The following is a 17073-nucleotide window of genomic DNA, read 5'->3' as shown; positions in this document are numbered from 1 at the left end:
TGCAAAATCAGTGTATGAGAATAATTGGAGGGTATCTCAAAACTACTGCTATACACGTTATGGAGTGCGATCTGAACTTACAACCACTATATGTTCGAAGAAGCTATCTGGCGGGCAAGTTTTTGCTAAAAACCAAATCGTATAAAGATAATCATGTAAGTAATGTATTAGATAATTTTTTTTGTAGTCAGGGAAATATGTATTGGCGAAATAAAAAAACGCCGTTATTAGTTAAACTATTAGAGGTACTTAATACAGTAAGTTTTAATTCGAGTCAACAGTTGGAAATATTTTCTTTAGATTTTTGGGTCAACAGTCTGGATTTGTCAGATATAGTAAGAATAAATATGGGTAAAGATATAAAATCTAAAAGGAGTCGTAATACAGTAATTTCAGTCGAATTGTGTAATGAGTTTTTAAATAATAGCTATTATCAATTTTATATTATTTACACAGATGGATCAAAAGATCACACTGGCGCCGGAGCGGCCTTCTATGACCCTCAAGCAAATATCTCTGTTAAATTGTCTATAAAATCCAACATAATAAGTATAATGTTTGTCGAACTGATTGCCGTAGCCGAAGCATTGTCTTACATAGAATCTCTGTCATCAGGTAATTATGTCATTATGACTGACTCTAAAAGCGCTCTGCAGTATTTAATCAAATGTACGTTGGGCTATCGAGGGGCACCGATAGCATTTAATATTTTGCAAACTATAAAAAAGCTGAAAAGCAATAAAAAAATGTATTATTACAGTGGATACCTGCTCATATCGGCTTGATTGGAAATGAAATTGTAGATAAGTTGGCCAAAGAAGCTGTAGAAGAGGGTATTTCTTTTAATTGTACACCTTACTGGTCGGATGTTTTACATGTGGTAAAAAGGCATTGCCATGGCATTTGGAGGGAACATTTCGATGAGATATCTTTGAGTAAGGGGATATGGTACAGGACTATCCAACCAACGATAGGACGGGTTTCGTGGATTGAATCTGCTGATATGAGCAGGGGTGACATTGTCACTGCCTTAAGACTTCGTGCTGGACACCTTCCGCTAAACACTTTTGGTTATCTAATGAAAAAGACATCTAGCCCGAATTGCTCGGAATGTGGAGTGAGAGAAGATATAAATCACATATTTTTGGAATGTACCCGCAATGAAGTCGAAAGGTTTAATTTTTTTATAATGTTTAATTTAGAAATTAGGAATATTGGCGTTTGTAATAGCATTTTGGCCTCTCCATTATCGCGAGAGGCCAGAATGCTATATAAACTATTTAATTTAACTTTAAAACGAAGATAATTATTATACATACCTATTGTGATTTGTTACAAGGGTGACATGTTCTGATTGAACAAACCCTTTAATAAAGAGAAAAAAAAAAGAAAAAAAAAAAAAAAAAAAAAAAAAAGAACCCAAATCCACGCGGACGTAGTGGGGCGAAGTGATTAATATGTATGTATTCTATTTTTTTATCTTATAAAATACGGCTTTGCATTTTTAATTAAAGTTCATCATTTAAATTCTGGCGCTATACTACATGAATACTTCTAAAATAAATAAATACATACATAAATTCAATTCAATGTTTTATTTTTTTAATACAATAATTACAATACACTACTCTATTTTCTACTGAACAATATTAACAATAAATAATTATGTTACTTTTATGTCTTGTGCTTCTAGTTTCGCCTTCGTCCATGCTTGGATAAATTGCTTCCTTATTTCGAAAGCTATGACAGCCGCTGCCATTCCTGTGTTCAGACTTTCAACTCCTCTTTGTAGAGGAATATGCAATCGTAGGCCATTTCTGGTTGTTGCAAATCTAAAATCAATTTAAAATTATTAAATGTTTGCTTATTTAAATCGAGGATATTATAGAGTCTTGGACTGCAGTAATAAATGGACGTGATCTTTTGTATAGGGTAATTTATGGGCCTAGAATTCATTATTAAAGAGAGTAATTTTAAAATTTCTGAGCAGAGCTTTCAGTTGGCCACTACACTACAGATGGTGTAGTTGTATTGGTAAATTGTAACTTTTTCTTCTCGGCTCTTCTAAATAGAATCGAACAGACGGAGAGAAAAACGGACAGACACTTTCGCATTTATAACATTAGCATGGATGTAGGTAACAAAATTATTGAAAACCCACAGATTTCGACAGGTTTTTTCTAAAGATCCAAAAATTAACTTTCATACAAACCTTGTCCTGATAATTCTAAGAATCCGCCAAATCATCAAGTGATGATCTTTCATGCATGAATGAAGTAATAAATTAATTTTTAATTTATTACTAGCTAATGGTACTACTGACTTCGTCCGCGTGGACTACACAAATTTCAAACCCCTATTTTACCCCTTTAGGGATTGAGTTTCCAAAAATCCTTTTTTAGCGTATGTCTACGTCATTATAGCTATCTGCATGCCAAATTTCAGCCCGATCCGTCCAGTAGTTTGAGCTGTGCGTTGATGAATAAGTCAGTCAGTCAGTTAGCTTTTTTTATATAGAAGATATTACAAACCGGTAACTGTCTTCACTAATCCCTTCCGTCTCACCACCTATTACAAGTGTAACATGCTTAATATTCCCAAAATCAACACTGTAATACGGCACAATTGGTACAAGCTTGTGTAACATCTTATCTTCTGTTGTTCCTTCATCTGCAGTTCTTGTATCACTGTCAGCTATAAAGAGTGAGGTGTTTGTATCTAATAGTTTGGGCATTTCTTCCCAGTCTATTGAGGGGTATATAGGTTGTCTAAAGTGTGCGCCCGCAGCACTTCTTATTACTTTTGAATCCCAAAGATCGACGCAGCCTGAAAATTGTAAGTGAATATTCAATAGACATTAATAATTTTTAACACAGATTATTATTTATAGATAAATCAAAGTATTAATTGAAATTGAGGAGCGCACAAAACGATGTGATTGCACCAAATAAAATTTTACAGGAGCAAAAAATCATACATACAGATTTGATTGAAATCACGAACTTTGGATTAAATTTTAGCACAATTTTAGTCTGATTTGCTTGGAAATGAATTCAGATTTGTATTCAGTGTGTCAAACTTTGGATTAAAGAAAAAGGTATTATGATTAGAAGACGTGTAATTTATACTGTTTAGTTTGCCAGGTTGTTTCAGCCCAGCCCCTCAATTTATACACTTTATTTATAAATTCAGAAAAAGATTTATCTAAATTTTTAGCTCAAGATGATCTAATCCAAGTGCCAACATAAGGAACAAAACCGGCCAAGTGCGGGTCAGGCTCGCGCAATGAGGGTTCCGTACTGCAGTCTTCTTTTTTCGACATTTTGCACGATAATTCAAAAACTACGATGCATAAAAATAAATAAAAATCTGTTTTAGAATGCACAGGTGAAGACCTTTCATGTGATACTCCACTTGATATAGTTATCTTACTAAGAAAACTGAAAATACTAATTATTAGCTTATGACCACAATTTATTTTTTTGTGTGATGTAACCACAAATTCACGGTTTTCAGATTTTTCCCCTAATACCAGCTATAAGACCCACCTACCTACCAAATTTCATGATTCTAGGTCAATGGGAAGTACCCTGTAGGTTTCTTGACAGACAGACAGACAAGAAAGTGATCCTATAAGGGTTCCGTTTTTCCTTTTGAGGTACAGAACCCTTAAAATAGATATTATGTACCTTTAGTAAGAAGAACTTTCTCACAGCCAACTCCCACAGCTGCTCTAAGTATTGCACCAAGGTTCCCAGGTGTGCGTACATTATCACAAATAAACTGCAATGGTAAAGGCCTTGAAAAGGTTTTGATGTTGTCAGGAGTGGGCATTTCAAATACACCTGCAATATTGCATTGTTTATTATTTGATCAAACAATAAATACATGTTTAAAGATTTAGAATTTAGACTATTTACAAATGTGTTGGTTGGTCACTGTACCTACAAATATTTTAAACTAGCTAATGCCCGCAACTTCGTCCGCGTGGAATTAGGTTTTTTAAAAATCCTGTGGGAACTCTTTGATTTTCTGTGATAAAATGTAGCCTATGACACTCTCCAGGTCTTTATCTAGGTATACCCATGCAAAAAAGCACGTCAATCCGTTTTACCGTTGCGACGTGATTGAAGGACAAACAACAAACAAACACAGTTTCGCATTTATAATAAGGGTAATTTATAATGATGTCATGAACATTTGCAGCACCAGAGGAACTGCCAATGCATTGCCGGCCTTTTAGGAATTTGTTCTAAAGGGTGATACAAATATTTTCTGCCGAATACTGTACACAAGTGGCATTACAATGCATACAGGGAACTAGCTAGTAAGGTATACATATACAACAAAATAATTCCTTACCGAAAATCCCAGTTGATGTTTCTACGTCTGACCACATTGCTATCTCTTTATATGGAATCTTAAAAAATTGGACCCCTGTCTTCGGGAGGAATGGTCTGAGGTGGTCTAAATCCTCCACTCTGCTAAATATCACATATTTTAAGATGCATTTTGCCTCCAATCCATCAACAATTAACCGCCACCCTTCCACTAACATCTGTCCAGTACGTATCCTTTCCTTTTTCGACTTCAGTTTAACAAGAAGAGAGCTATAAAATAATTTCCAAGTTGTATTAAATGTTATGTAATGTATAAGTATATAAGTATAAGTATATCTAAAAAGAAGTACATATTATGTACTTCTTTTCAGATATACTTATATTATATTAACAACCTAACATAACACAATATTTATAGATTTACTAGCTGCCCTGGCGAACTTCGTTCCGTCTAACAGTCGATTCAAATTTTTAAATTGTTCTCTCCGTAATAACCATCCTCGTACTTCAAGGAATATTATAAAAAAAAGAATTAGCGAAATCGGTTCAGCGGTTCTCGAGTTTTGCGATGTGCAACACATTTGGTAATTCATTTTTATATTATAGATATCCTTGCTTTCTTTCTCCAGACAGTGTTTGTTACACATCTACCAAACCAAGCATTAAAATTTGAAGGATTTTAATTTTATCTCTAACATAAGATGCTATGAATGTATGCAAAACTCAAAATTTAGTGCTATAATTTGGTTGTATGCAAATCTAATCTCTGCATGCGTACTAAATTGACTGTATACTATCCAAACTATCCTTTTACACAGAAAGGATAATACTGAGTAGTGCTACACTTTTTGAGGGCTGTCAGAAGTATTATTTTATTGTTTTTAAGGGTTCAGTACCTCAAAAGGAAAAAAGGAACCCTTATAGGATCACTTCCTTATTAGTATGTTGTGTCTGTCAAGAAACCCATAGGGTACTTCCCATTGACCTAGAATGATGAAATTTACCTGTATATTCTAAAACAGATTTGTATTTATTTTTATGCATAATAATTTTTGATTTATCATGCAAAATATCGAAAAATAGGATTGTAGTATGGAATCCTCGGGCTGCGAGACTGAACTCTCACTAGGTCGGTTTTTAGTACCTGGGTGGTGAACCCCCTATTAACTCCTATACTCCCCTTCCTCTCTTCAACTAAGAAGAGTTCAGCCCGAATTTCGGTAAAACTAACCTTGAAATAACAAAATTTTAAAAATTGATATCTTATTTAAACTATTATAATTAGCCGTTTTTGGCTTGCAGTGCGGGTTCACCCTTCGCTCCCTACCGACAATACTAAAGCTTAACCGAAACATATCTACTTCCGTTCATGGTTTATTGGCAACAAACTCATTATTTTACATGCACATAATAATTATACATTATGAAATTTTAAACATAACAGTAGGTAGGTACCTAAAGATGAAATTGATAATGAAAAGTAAACATAAAAACTTACCTTATCCTGCCGTCCTTTTCCTTTAGCTTTTCATAAATAATTTCACCTGTATCATTGAAGACTTTCTTTTGGCTCAGATAAAATTTTCTTTTTTTTAACATAGTTTCTCTGTTCTCTTTAACTTTTTGTGATTTCTCTTCATTCATATTACTTGTTTTAGAATCATTATTTTCTTCTGAAGTAATAGGCTCATTCTTTAACTTTTTTAATATATCAGAACTCAAGTCTATGATCTTCTCTTTTTTAATGGTAGTTTTGGACTCCGATTCGAATGGTAACATGACCTTAGCTGGATTTCTGTGCATCCACCTACCATATAACCTAATAGAAGAAAAGCATGGTGTGTGGCGGCGCATAAATGCACAAGTTACACGGTAAATATTTTTCGTCATGATGCACTCACAACACAATTATTTTAACGCAGTATAAAAAAATAAAAACCGTTCAAATCTCAGAATATAGCTTGGATGAATTGGGATGAATGATTTGAATCATGAAAAATAAACGAAAGAGACAAACCATGACATTTGACAAATAGTCATTTCCTATTTCATTTATTTGTAGTACCAGTGTCCAGTATAAACCTCTATTCAAAGAGAATCCTCTATTGATCATATATCTAATCATTTTCGCAGTTCGTGGTTCAAAGCTTGATGATTCAATGCCGTAGATTGAGTAAAAAAGCTAGAAGCGATAGCACGATGTAACGATGATTAACACGACAATTATTACCATTGTTTAGTAGTCAATATTTGTATTAACCGATCAACAGTATTTGTATTAAACGTGTTTTTTTGTGAAAACAAGTAAATAACTAATGAGAAATACAATAATTACGCCACGAATTCTCATGGTTTGTTTTGCAACTAAAGTTGCATTCCTTGTATGTATTCTTGAAAAGATCGGTTACACGATAAGAGACAAAAAATAGGTTAGCTGCGTCTCTGTTTATCACATTAGTAACTTTATCTGTGCTCTCTTTTTATTGTGAATGAGATAGCAAACGATCTTGTATCTAGCTTTATTACTCTATCTACGTTCCAAGCTCTCCAAGGTTCATTCAATAATAATATAGTCCATACAAAATACAAAATGACTCCTCACGCGCCGTTTTAACTTTTTGGGTCAACTGTCATGTACAGGGTACTTTACAGTCCATATGTATCTTGGCGCGTGGCGAAAATCATAACTGTTGCCAACAAGACGTGTCCCCTTTTTCGGCGTGTTACGACAGTATATCAATGTTACCCGTGTCCATTGTAAGATTGTTACTCTATGGCATCTCTATGGTTGACATCATATTGACGTTGACAATTTAGTGACAACGGCAATATTACGAATATTACCACACGAATCGACCCTTGGATGAATCGACCAATCAAAACAAGCTACGAACGGACGGCTTCTATCATTTTAGCTAGTCAGCTGAAAATTATCGTGTTTATACTTTTGATGCGTACATACTTGTGTTTATTTTTATATCGCTAGAAATAAGGAACGGCAGACAAAATGGCAACAGGAGTAAAACCTCGTTGTGAAGAATCATCCCTCACAAAAGCCGATTTGGAGACGATACAAGACGCTATGAAGAGCAAGAAATTTCGAGAACTGCTCTCCGAGTACTGCGAGGAGATACGTGACCCGGCGAACCAAGCGATCTATCAAAAAGAAATAACCCAACTGGAGAAGGAACGTGGTTACGATGTAACTTTTATAAATCCGAAGGCAGGTTATGTGATTAAAACTAGTGTTGCAGGCGACAGAAAAGCTTTTATTAACATTTGCAGTAATGAAAACGTGGACAAGCCATCGTGTAGAGTTGAGGATAAAAATGGTCAAAAAGGTATGAATTGGCAGCTTCCATATACAATCATTCCTCCAAGGGAAGATTTTGATCACAAGAGGCAACAGTGTGTTATTTACGACGTAGTGTTCCATCCTGACACACTGCGCATGGCAGAGGTAAACAAGCGGTTTCGGGAGTTGGTAAACAATACAGCATTTGATGGGTTACAGAAAACGTACAATATTCATTTTGATAGCAACAACTGCCGTTTTCCAAAGTCGTATTATAAGGGCATGACTACACCTGCCGTTATAAGAAAAGAGGATCCTAACTTTAAACCACCGACTGATGAAGAAGAAAATGAACACATAACTCCAGAAATAATGGAGAAACTCTACCCACAACACATGTACCCTGAAGCTAAAGAACCTGTTGAGGAACAATATAAAAAAGAACTTGAACAACACAGAAAAAAAGCTAAAAACAGTAAAAAAGAATTCAGTCATGCCTCTGATAATGGTTACACAGTACCTAAGTATGTGATAAAACAGCAGAAAAATGTAGACTTACAAGACTTCACCTATCATAAAGATAGCAAGCAGTATTCAGCTATGCCGAGCCATATAGTTGTTGAAATTAATTTACCACTATTATCTTCAACCAAAGATTGTGTTTTAGATGTTCGGGAAAAATCTCTCAGTTTGATTTCTGAAAAGCCAGCAAAGTATAAACTGAACCTTACACTTCCTTATGGAGTCAACGATGAATGTGGAAATGCAAAATTTGATAAGTCAAATCATACACTGATCGTGTCTCTCCCAGTGGTTAGAAGGAACACTTCAAAAGATAAAGCAGTTTTATTAAGAGCAGATAGCGGTGTAGAAAGTGAAGAAAATTCAAATGATGAAGCAGAATCAAAAGGAAATCTCATAGAAGTCATTTCCTCAGACCCTACTGACTCTAAATTATCTCTGATGCACAATCAGCAAAATCCCTCCTCTGAAGAAGCATTTCTGCTTTCAAGTATTAGCTATACGTTCCCTCCATATACATACAATGCATTAGATGATGTTATAGCATTCACTTTTCATGTTAAAAACACTGAGCCTGATTCAGTGACAGTGAAAAATGACGGAAACAATATACACATAAAATTTTCTTCACTAGGATCTGGTTTTGTGCCAACACATTATGCAGCACTTATTTCATTCGATGGAGATATTCAGTTTGACAATGTGATTGGTGAAGCATGGGATAATAATGTTATATTGCAGTTAGAAAAGGCTGGAGCTATCAATAAATTCCATATAGGTTTAAATGAGAATGATTTGAAAACTGAATATTTTGGTGTATCCCAAACAATAAAAGATGATGAATCAATAGTTGCATCATCTGTAGAAGGTTCAACACCTCTTGTTGAAGTGACTAACTTTGGGACTGAAACTAATATTGTAGTTACATCACCTAATAATAAAATAGATACTGAAGAGGAGACTGAAAATGAAAGGGAAATTGTGTGGACAGAATCATTTACCACACGTAATGGAGCTAAGAGCATCCTACGCAAGCCCATAATGATGCGTAGCTTTTCAGAATCGAGCGTGGGCGATGTTGCGTCTTCTATGGATTATATCAGCTCTGATTGTATTCCTGAAGAATCTAGTTTGAAAAAGACCGTTAGGTTCAGTGATGTGATTGCGCGACAATTTTACAGGTACATTTTATGGCTGGACTCCATGCTATGCCAATTATTTAAAAAAAAAAATTATTGTGAAATAGGCTTGCACTAACAACAGCTATGATGATGTTTCTAACTTAGGGTTGAAACAAATCACTGCAACATTGTGTCAAATGACTGGTTATACAAATTATGTTTCATTGGAGGCAACATGCACATGCATTGCTTGGCATATAGGGTTGGGTGTCCTGTTACAATAATCTAAATTATATGCATTTTTATATTTCAGATATAACTCATCAATTGAGGGCCAGAAAAAGAAAAACCAACGCAAGAAGAGTAAAAAGCGTAACCAAGAAAGGCGTAGAAGTGAGAGTGAAGCAGAGGATGATATTTCCAACTTAGTTAAGGTAAATACAGCCAGTATTAATTTTATGAAGGGTAACTAGTATTTTAAATCTGTTACACCAGAAAACTCCCTCTGCTGTTCCTTCATTCAGCTTGACCTACTCGACTTTCGCTATAGGTATCGCCTCGCTTCGTTCGCTACCTTCCTTTAGGGACTGCTAGCTTCCCGTTTTTGTAAAGCTTATGCTTTACAAAAACGGGAAGGGAAAAAAGGGGGTAGAACAGAGAAAACTGACACAAACATTCCGAACGCGTCATAGCTTTTTCCATAGCTACGACGACGCGTTGTCACACGTCATCACAAGAGCCACAAGAGGATTTTTGCGAAGTGTATGTTTTAAAGAAACCAGCTTTTCGTTCTTTGAGCCTGGCATTTACAAAAGGAGAATCTGACTGATTGAAACTGGAGATTTTGCCTGTAGGTTTACTCTATGATGCAAACTGCATACATTAATACATTATTACATGGGTCATGGGCAAAGCCTAGGATATAAGCTGTATATAAAATTAATCCGATGTGTTATGTATGTAACTTATTACTATAATGCCTATACTCTTCAATGCCAACATTACGATAACAATGAAAACATGCTGTTATCTGATTAAGTATCAAATGATATATAAAAAGGAACAAAAGAATGTGGCGCTTGTTTTGGTTTTGTTAGCAATTTCTCAAATCTTATGTATTTTATCTTCCGATATTATGATGAGAACAGGAAGGTTTTGATAACCCATTTATCGTAACAGTCAGAGGTCATTTATTATCTCTGTTCATTGAAAAAATATTATGTTATAAATCAAGGCAATGGAAAATGATAAAATTGCATAGTAATGTATAATGCAAGTATATTTTTTTGACATACCTAAACATATATCAAAATAGCGTAGAAGAGATAATCTTTTATCTATATATATAAAAGGAAAAGGTGACTGACTGACTGTCTGACTGATCTATCAACGCACAGCTCAAACTACTGGACGGATTGGGCTGAAATTTGGTATGCAGATAGCTATTATGACTTAGGCATCCGCTAAGAAAGGATTTTTCCAAATTCAACCCCTAAGGGGGTGAAATAGGGGTTTGAAATTTGTGTAGTCCACGCGGACGAAGTCGCGAGCGTAAGCTAGTTAATAATAAATAAACTGTTACAAGTTCATATTTTTCTTATCATAACAGTTAGAGGTCATATCATAGTATCTCTGTTCATTGAAAAACGTTATAAATCAATTGATTATATTGATTATACTAAATCAAGGCAGTGAAAAATACACAAGTATTTTGACAAACATATCATTTTCAGAATAGAATAGATAATTTTTTACTGAAATAAAATTTTACAAGTTCTTATTTCTATGTAAAATTATTTTCAGCCATCGAAACCCCGTTTGAAATCAGTCCTCAAACAGAGACATGACAGTGGACTGGCAGATACATCTGATGCTGACGAATGCAAGAACATGTCCGATAGCGACTTGCAGTACAACAGCAACACTGACGAGAACGCCAATGAAGACAGCTATCATTCACGTAAAACCACATCTTATCTAAACATCATCAATAACAATACCGAAGACAACCAACCAGCTATATGGACTTCAAATTCCAGAGCCCACGTAACAAATACAAAAGGCTCAAACCAAGAAAACCATGAACCCACTACATGTGATAACATAAAACACAACACAGATCTCTATAATCCAGACAAATTAAACAAGGGTCAATACTTAGAGGTTAAATTCAAAAATGACCTCATATTTGATCTCGATATGTGAGCTTTGCCATTTACCTTGTTTGTATGAAAAAAAAATCGTAAATTAACGATTTTTTTTTTTAATGATTAATTGATCAATAACTCTAATTACTATTAAACATTAGGAGTAGTCTAGTTATTTATATATACCAGTGATTTTTATTATTTGTGTAGGAGTGTGTGGTGAGGTTTAGTTTAGTCTCTTTATAACTATCTTTCCAGGTAAATTATGTTCCTTCCCAATTAGTTTTTACATCAGCTAAGTTTATGGCAATGGACTTTATTTTGCATGAATGTCAATTATTTTGAATTCATATTTGTAACACTTAATTAAAATATTAGGTTGTAATTAACTCCTATTTATCATTAAAATTTATTCTTTCGAAAATAGTTGCCCATTTTAGACTACACTTATTATAAAAAATCACGTAGATTAATGCATCAGTGTACAAATTAGATTTAGTTAAATTAAACCACGAAGTCTGACACAAATTAAAATTTTAAAATTCGCATTTTTATAGAAATATGTAGTTATATTATATAACAAATAAGCCTTATCAATGAGAAACACTGAGTATCCCTTTAAAAAGTTAATTGAACCTGTTTAGTTTTAACACCGCACATTTTCTTGCAAGATAATAATCTCGACTATGAGTAGCGGTATACTGTCAATACTTTGATATAGAATATACCTATATAAATAGTATTAATATTGCAAAAAAAAAACGACCAAGTGTTCCATACCAACCGACCAGAGAGTTCCGTACGACAGTAGTATTTTTTATACATTTTGCACGATAAATCAATAAAAATGAATGCATAAAAATAAATAAAAATCTATTTCAGAATATGCAGGTTAAAACCCTTTCATACCCTATTTGGTATAGTTACTCGTAGTTACCTTACTTTGAAAATTGAAAATACTTTATTTGGTCACATTTTTTATTGGTTATTTTTTAACCACAAATTCACGGTTTTCGGTTTTTTCCTTGTGCCATAAGACCTACCTACCTACCAAATTTCATGATTTTAGGTCAACGGGAAGTACCCTATAGGTTTTCTTGACAGACACGACAAGAAGACCACAGAGAGACAACAAAGTGATCCTATAAGGGTTCCTTTTTTCCTTTTGAGGTACGGAACCTTAGAAAACTAACAGTTTGACAGGGGAACGGTTCTATACTCAGTGTATGCGGAACTACGTATTCGGCAAGATTTATCTTCCAAAAAAACTTACGATGTTAATAACGTGTGAATGGGGTCTAAAGGTCTGTACGCACCTAAGCTGCGCTGCGCGTCACTGCACGTCGCGGCACAGAGCGTCAAAATATTATTTCTATTATTTTGTATGGCGCATATCGCACTAGAGCGGCGTTGCACAGCGCTTCACCGCGCGTTGCCGCGCGCCGCGACTGGGAGAATATTGTGAAGCGCAGCGAAGCGACGCGCGGTGCAGCGACGCTAGTGCGACATACCCAGCGGCGCGTTGCGTCGCTTCAGAATGCGTACGGCGCTCGGATGAGATACACGCGCATCGAGTTAAGTATTTAATGTATAGGCGTGATAGACCTCAAAATAAATAACGTAGTTTTAATTTTTGGCACATGACGGGCTCTTAAAAGTATATCCTCAAAATTCCCAACCCCTAGGATGTCGGCTTCCACCCTTTCCCTCTTCAATGTCGCTCATCTTGCGACGTTGTTGTTCGTACGCGATCGAGCATAGAAGTGACGCGCAAGTGACGCGAGCTGTCGCGTACTGCAGTTGTAGTGCGGTAGGTACCGTGCGCGGCCTGAAGTGACGCTTTCTGCAGTCGGACTGAAGCGACGCGCAGCGCAGCTCAGGTGCGTACAGATCTTTAGTATATTTATACATCGTGAAATTTTCATGTATAGTTGAGGCGCGGGCAACTAAAAGTCGCTGCGAACGCGGTACGGTTGCAGCCTGTGTAACTGCATACATTCGCAGTACCGTTTGGATTGGTTACCGTTACCGATACCGTTTGATTTTTGGGTTTCATAAAACGCGCGTTGATTGTAAATGGCGATGGTAGAACCATAATAATGATCGAAGGTAAGTCACATTTTTAACTTTTTGAGAAATCAAGGGAAACGCGAGATGATGTTATTTTCATTAATTCTAATAGACAGAAAGCTAGCGAGGGCGAGACCTTCGTTACGTTATTAAAGCTAAAAGTTTCACTGCGTATTTTGTTCCCAACACAGGGAGGAACGATCCGCGACTATGAAGTTTAGATCATGGTGGCTTTAAAAGGTTGCAGGTAACAAAGGTAAATCTTACGTCCAAGTATACAGTCTAATTTTTTCTTACTCCTAATCTAATTTTTTCTTTCTTACACTCTTAAACTTGAACAATTTACTAAACTTTAAGGGTGCCTGGCGGGCAGTTCCCAAGACACTCAGACTTAAGATTTGGTAAGACTCGCTGGCTCTAGTCCATAAATTAATAAGATGGCGTTTGACGCTTTTATGTCAAAATCTTTATTATCAGAGAAATGTTACTTGGGTCACTATGGTTCTACCATCACCAGATGTAGTCATCCAAACTACAAAAGCTCTAAAAACTGTATCAAAAAAGAGCTGTACCCCCTTAAATGCAAATCAGTAGTATAGAATGTACAACAACTATTATACCTTGATGTTAAAATATCCATATTAGTGAAAACCAATGAAACTATTTATAATTTTTATTATGATATAAAGTGGCTAATTCTGTTGTACACAATCTCTAAACTAAACTAAAATGGCACGTCTAAATCTATTGCTATCCCTTTCATAATGTTGCTTGCGGAAAAGGACAGCACTACATTTAGACCTGTTAATTTAGTTTAGTTTAGAAATTGTGTACCAGAGAATTGGCCCCATTGTTTTTACCCTACACTTTAAAGTAAATTTCAAAATATTTTAAAAACCGGTAGGATTCGAACCTGCGTCTCCCCTAGGTGTTGCGCCCGGAACGCCATCTACCAACTGGGCCACGGTTCACTTAAGTACCATGCGTGCGTACGGTTTTAGGGAACCGTGGCCTAGGGGAGACGCAGGTTCGAATCCTTCCAGTTCCGCAATTTTTGATATGTTAAATACATATTATTTTAAAAAATTACAATAAAACTAAACTACTTACTAGGTGTAATAATGAGTTTTTTCTGAAAAAAAACAGTCAGGTACTGTTTCAGCTAAATTCTTATTGATAAGGCATTTTAATTGTTTTATACCGATAAGATTATTAGGGAGAACAATATCGTAGATAATTGTGCTCAACTTTTGTCAGTGCCTTTTAAAGAGAACTCCGATCGCAGCAAAATAACCTTAGCTGTTGTCATAAACCATGCATTTATATTTTATTTTAATAAGTTAGTATTGAAAGTGTGTTTTAGGATATAATTATAGTCGTTATGTTCCGTCAGAAGTTTAACGGTAAAATATTGTGATGTTTCGAATAATAATTTAATAGAAGAAAATGAAATTAATTACTAGACTTTTATTTATGGTTAGTTCATTTTATATCCATCGTAAGGCCGCAGTTACATCTGTAAGTTTTACTTACGTAAGTAGCCTTAGGACACTATAAGTACCTTAAGCTTTGCCTTAGTACGTAATGGTACGTAAGCTACTTTCGTGAGTACAACTTGCAGATGAGATCGCGGCCTAAAAGGATCTTGTCAACATAGTCAAATCAGCAACTTTTTATCAGACTTCATAATTTTTATGATAGTACTAGCTGATTCCTGCGACTTCGTCCGCGTGGATTTACGTTTTTTAAAATCCCGCGGGAACTCTTTGATTTTTCGGGATTATTGTCGTTGCTTGGTACCTACAATATGAATTCACTGTGAACACTTCCTGAATCTTGATAACTCAGGCTGACAGTAACCCTGCAGCATCAGGATTAAGGATTTGAATCCAGAATTTTTTATGTGACCACGACGTAAACTTTTTTTGTTGATTAAAAAAAAAATTGCAAATCGGTCCAGAAAACCTCGAAAAAGTCGATGTAGAAAAAAGAACCACCTTCTTTTTGACAGTCGGTTAAAAACGGATGACCTTGAAATATTTACGGGACAAACTTTAAATTATCCCCTTTCTAACAAAAAAAGAAAGAATGAAATCGGACTACGCGTTAATGAATTACAACTCAGTATACATTTTAACTTTCGTCCCCTCTCCTACGGGAACCATGCTGAATTTCGGGATAAAAAGTATCCTATATTCTTCCTCATAGTATGACCTCAAATCGTACCAAGTTTCATTGGAATCCATTCAGTAGTTTCAGCGTGATGCGCGGCCGTGATACAAGACAGACAGACAGACAGACAAAAATGAAAAAAATTACAGTTTTGGGTTCAGTATGGATTATAGATTGCCCTCGAAAAAAAAATTTCAAAATATCTTCAATGTACAGAATTTGACCTGTTACAGTTTTATTATAAGTATTGATTATTATATTAAATATTATTATATTTTGTAATATAATTGTAATAATAATAAGTATTGATTTTACCTACACTTCAAGGGTTCTAAATAATTTTTTACACATCAAAAGTGCAACCTGGGTATCGCGTCCGAAGTGCCTTTGACCACGAGCCATGGTTTACTTTATTACCAGTGTGGAATATTTTGCCAGTGTCGATTTTTTCAGTAGGTACTAAGCTAATGTTAATGCCATCTAGTAGCGACCGGTTACAATTAACGAAACTATGTTCAATAAATAGTCCAGATTTCAATGCAGCTCTTTAAACGAGAAACGAATAGGTTTATGACTATGGAACCGATATATTGCTTTATATCTACTTACTAACTTAATCATATTAAGCAACAGTTTGGGAAAATTGGTTTAGAACTTAATTTTTCGAAATGCGAATTGTTTTTTACAGAAAAACTGTCGCAAGAAAGAATTCTATTGGCCTCTGAATTATTCAATGAAATTTCACCTAATATTAAAATACTTGATAAACGTTCACTTTGCCTTCTCGGTGCTCCTCTTTATAATGAATCCATACAACCACTCTTGGATCAAAAAGTCAGAACATTTTCGGCTAATACCGACAAATTGGGCACTCTAAATTCTCACATTGCATTTTCGATCCTAAAATATTGCCTTTTTGTACCTAAATTAATTTACATTCTCCGCGCGAGCCCAATTTGGAAATTTCATGGACTACTCGATAACATGGATGCCACCCTTAAAAGTACACTAGAACAAATTCTAAATTTAACTTTTGATGAGCACTCCTGGAACCAAGCAACTTTACCGGTCAAGTACGGTGGCATCGGCGTGAGGAAAATTTCCAGTGTAGCTCTTCCGGCTTTTCTGTCCTCTGTGCATAGTATAAAAGAGCTTAGCTCTCAAATTCTCAAATCCAATTCATCATTGACCTATGCCACAGAGGCCCTAGAGAGTTGGAAGGTCAGATGTCCCAATGTCGACATCCCGAAGGAACGTACTACACAAAAACTTTGGGATTTGCCATTGGTTCAACTGACACATACGAATTTGGTTCAAAATCTTACAAGTGACAGAGATCGTGCCAGGCTTCTAGCATTATCCGAAAAGGAATCTGGGTATTGGCTGCATGCCTTGCCATCAAAAAA

The 17073-nt window shown here is 35.4% G+C and overlaps 3 protein-coding genes across 4 annotated transcripts in view; 2 read left to right on the top strand and 1 right to left on the bottom strand.

Moving 5' to 3' along the window:
- LOC117996707 (glycolipid transfer protein-like) overlaps window positions 1-14951 on the top strand; it is a 162531-nt gene extending 147580 nt beyond the window's left edge. For both annotated transcript variants that reach the window (XM_034984837.2, XM_034984834.2), the window contains exon 7: window positions 14185-14951. The gene's annotated coding sequence lies outside the window, so the exon portion shown is untranslated. The remainder of the gene's footprint in view (window positions 1-14184) is intronic.
- On the bottom strand, window positions 1581-6378 carry LOC117996181 (rRNA methyltransferase 3, mitochondrial). The gene is made up of 5 exons (XM_034984199.2): window positions 5839-6378; window positions 4363-4610; window positions 3690-3845; window positions 2532-2826; window positions 1581-1832 (listed from the first exon to the last, which is right to left on the bottom strand). The coding sequence occupies exons 1-5, from the start codon at window positions 6228-6230 to the stop codon at window positions 1664-1666; spliced, it is 1260 nt and encodes a 419-aa protein (XP_034840090.1). The 5' UTR covers window positions 6231-6378; the 3' UTR covers window positions 1581-1663.
- Window positions 7229-14951, top strand: Nop17l (Nop17 like). Its single transcript, XM_069509309.1, has 3 exons — window positions 7229-9338; window positions 9592-9712; window positions 11082-14951. Exons 1-3 carry the CDS (start codon window positions 7348-7350, stop codon window positions 11481-11483), a joined length of 2514 nt encoding a protein of 837 aa, XP_069365410.1. The 5' UTR covers window positions 7229-7347; the 3' UTR covers window positions 11484-14951.
- Window positions 14952-17073: the final 2122 nt, after the last annotated feature.

The sequence above is a fragment of the Maniola hyperantus genome, chromosome 3, assembly GCF_902806685.2.
Source record: "Maniola hyperantus chromosome 3, iAphHyp1.2, whole genome shotgun sequence".
Classification (NCBI taxonomy): Eukaryota; Metazoa; Arthropoda; class Insecta; order Lepidoptera; family Nymphalidae; genus Maniola; species Maniola hyperantus.
This window is presented reverse-complemented; position numbering and strand designations above follow the sequence as displayed.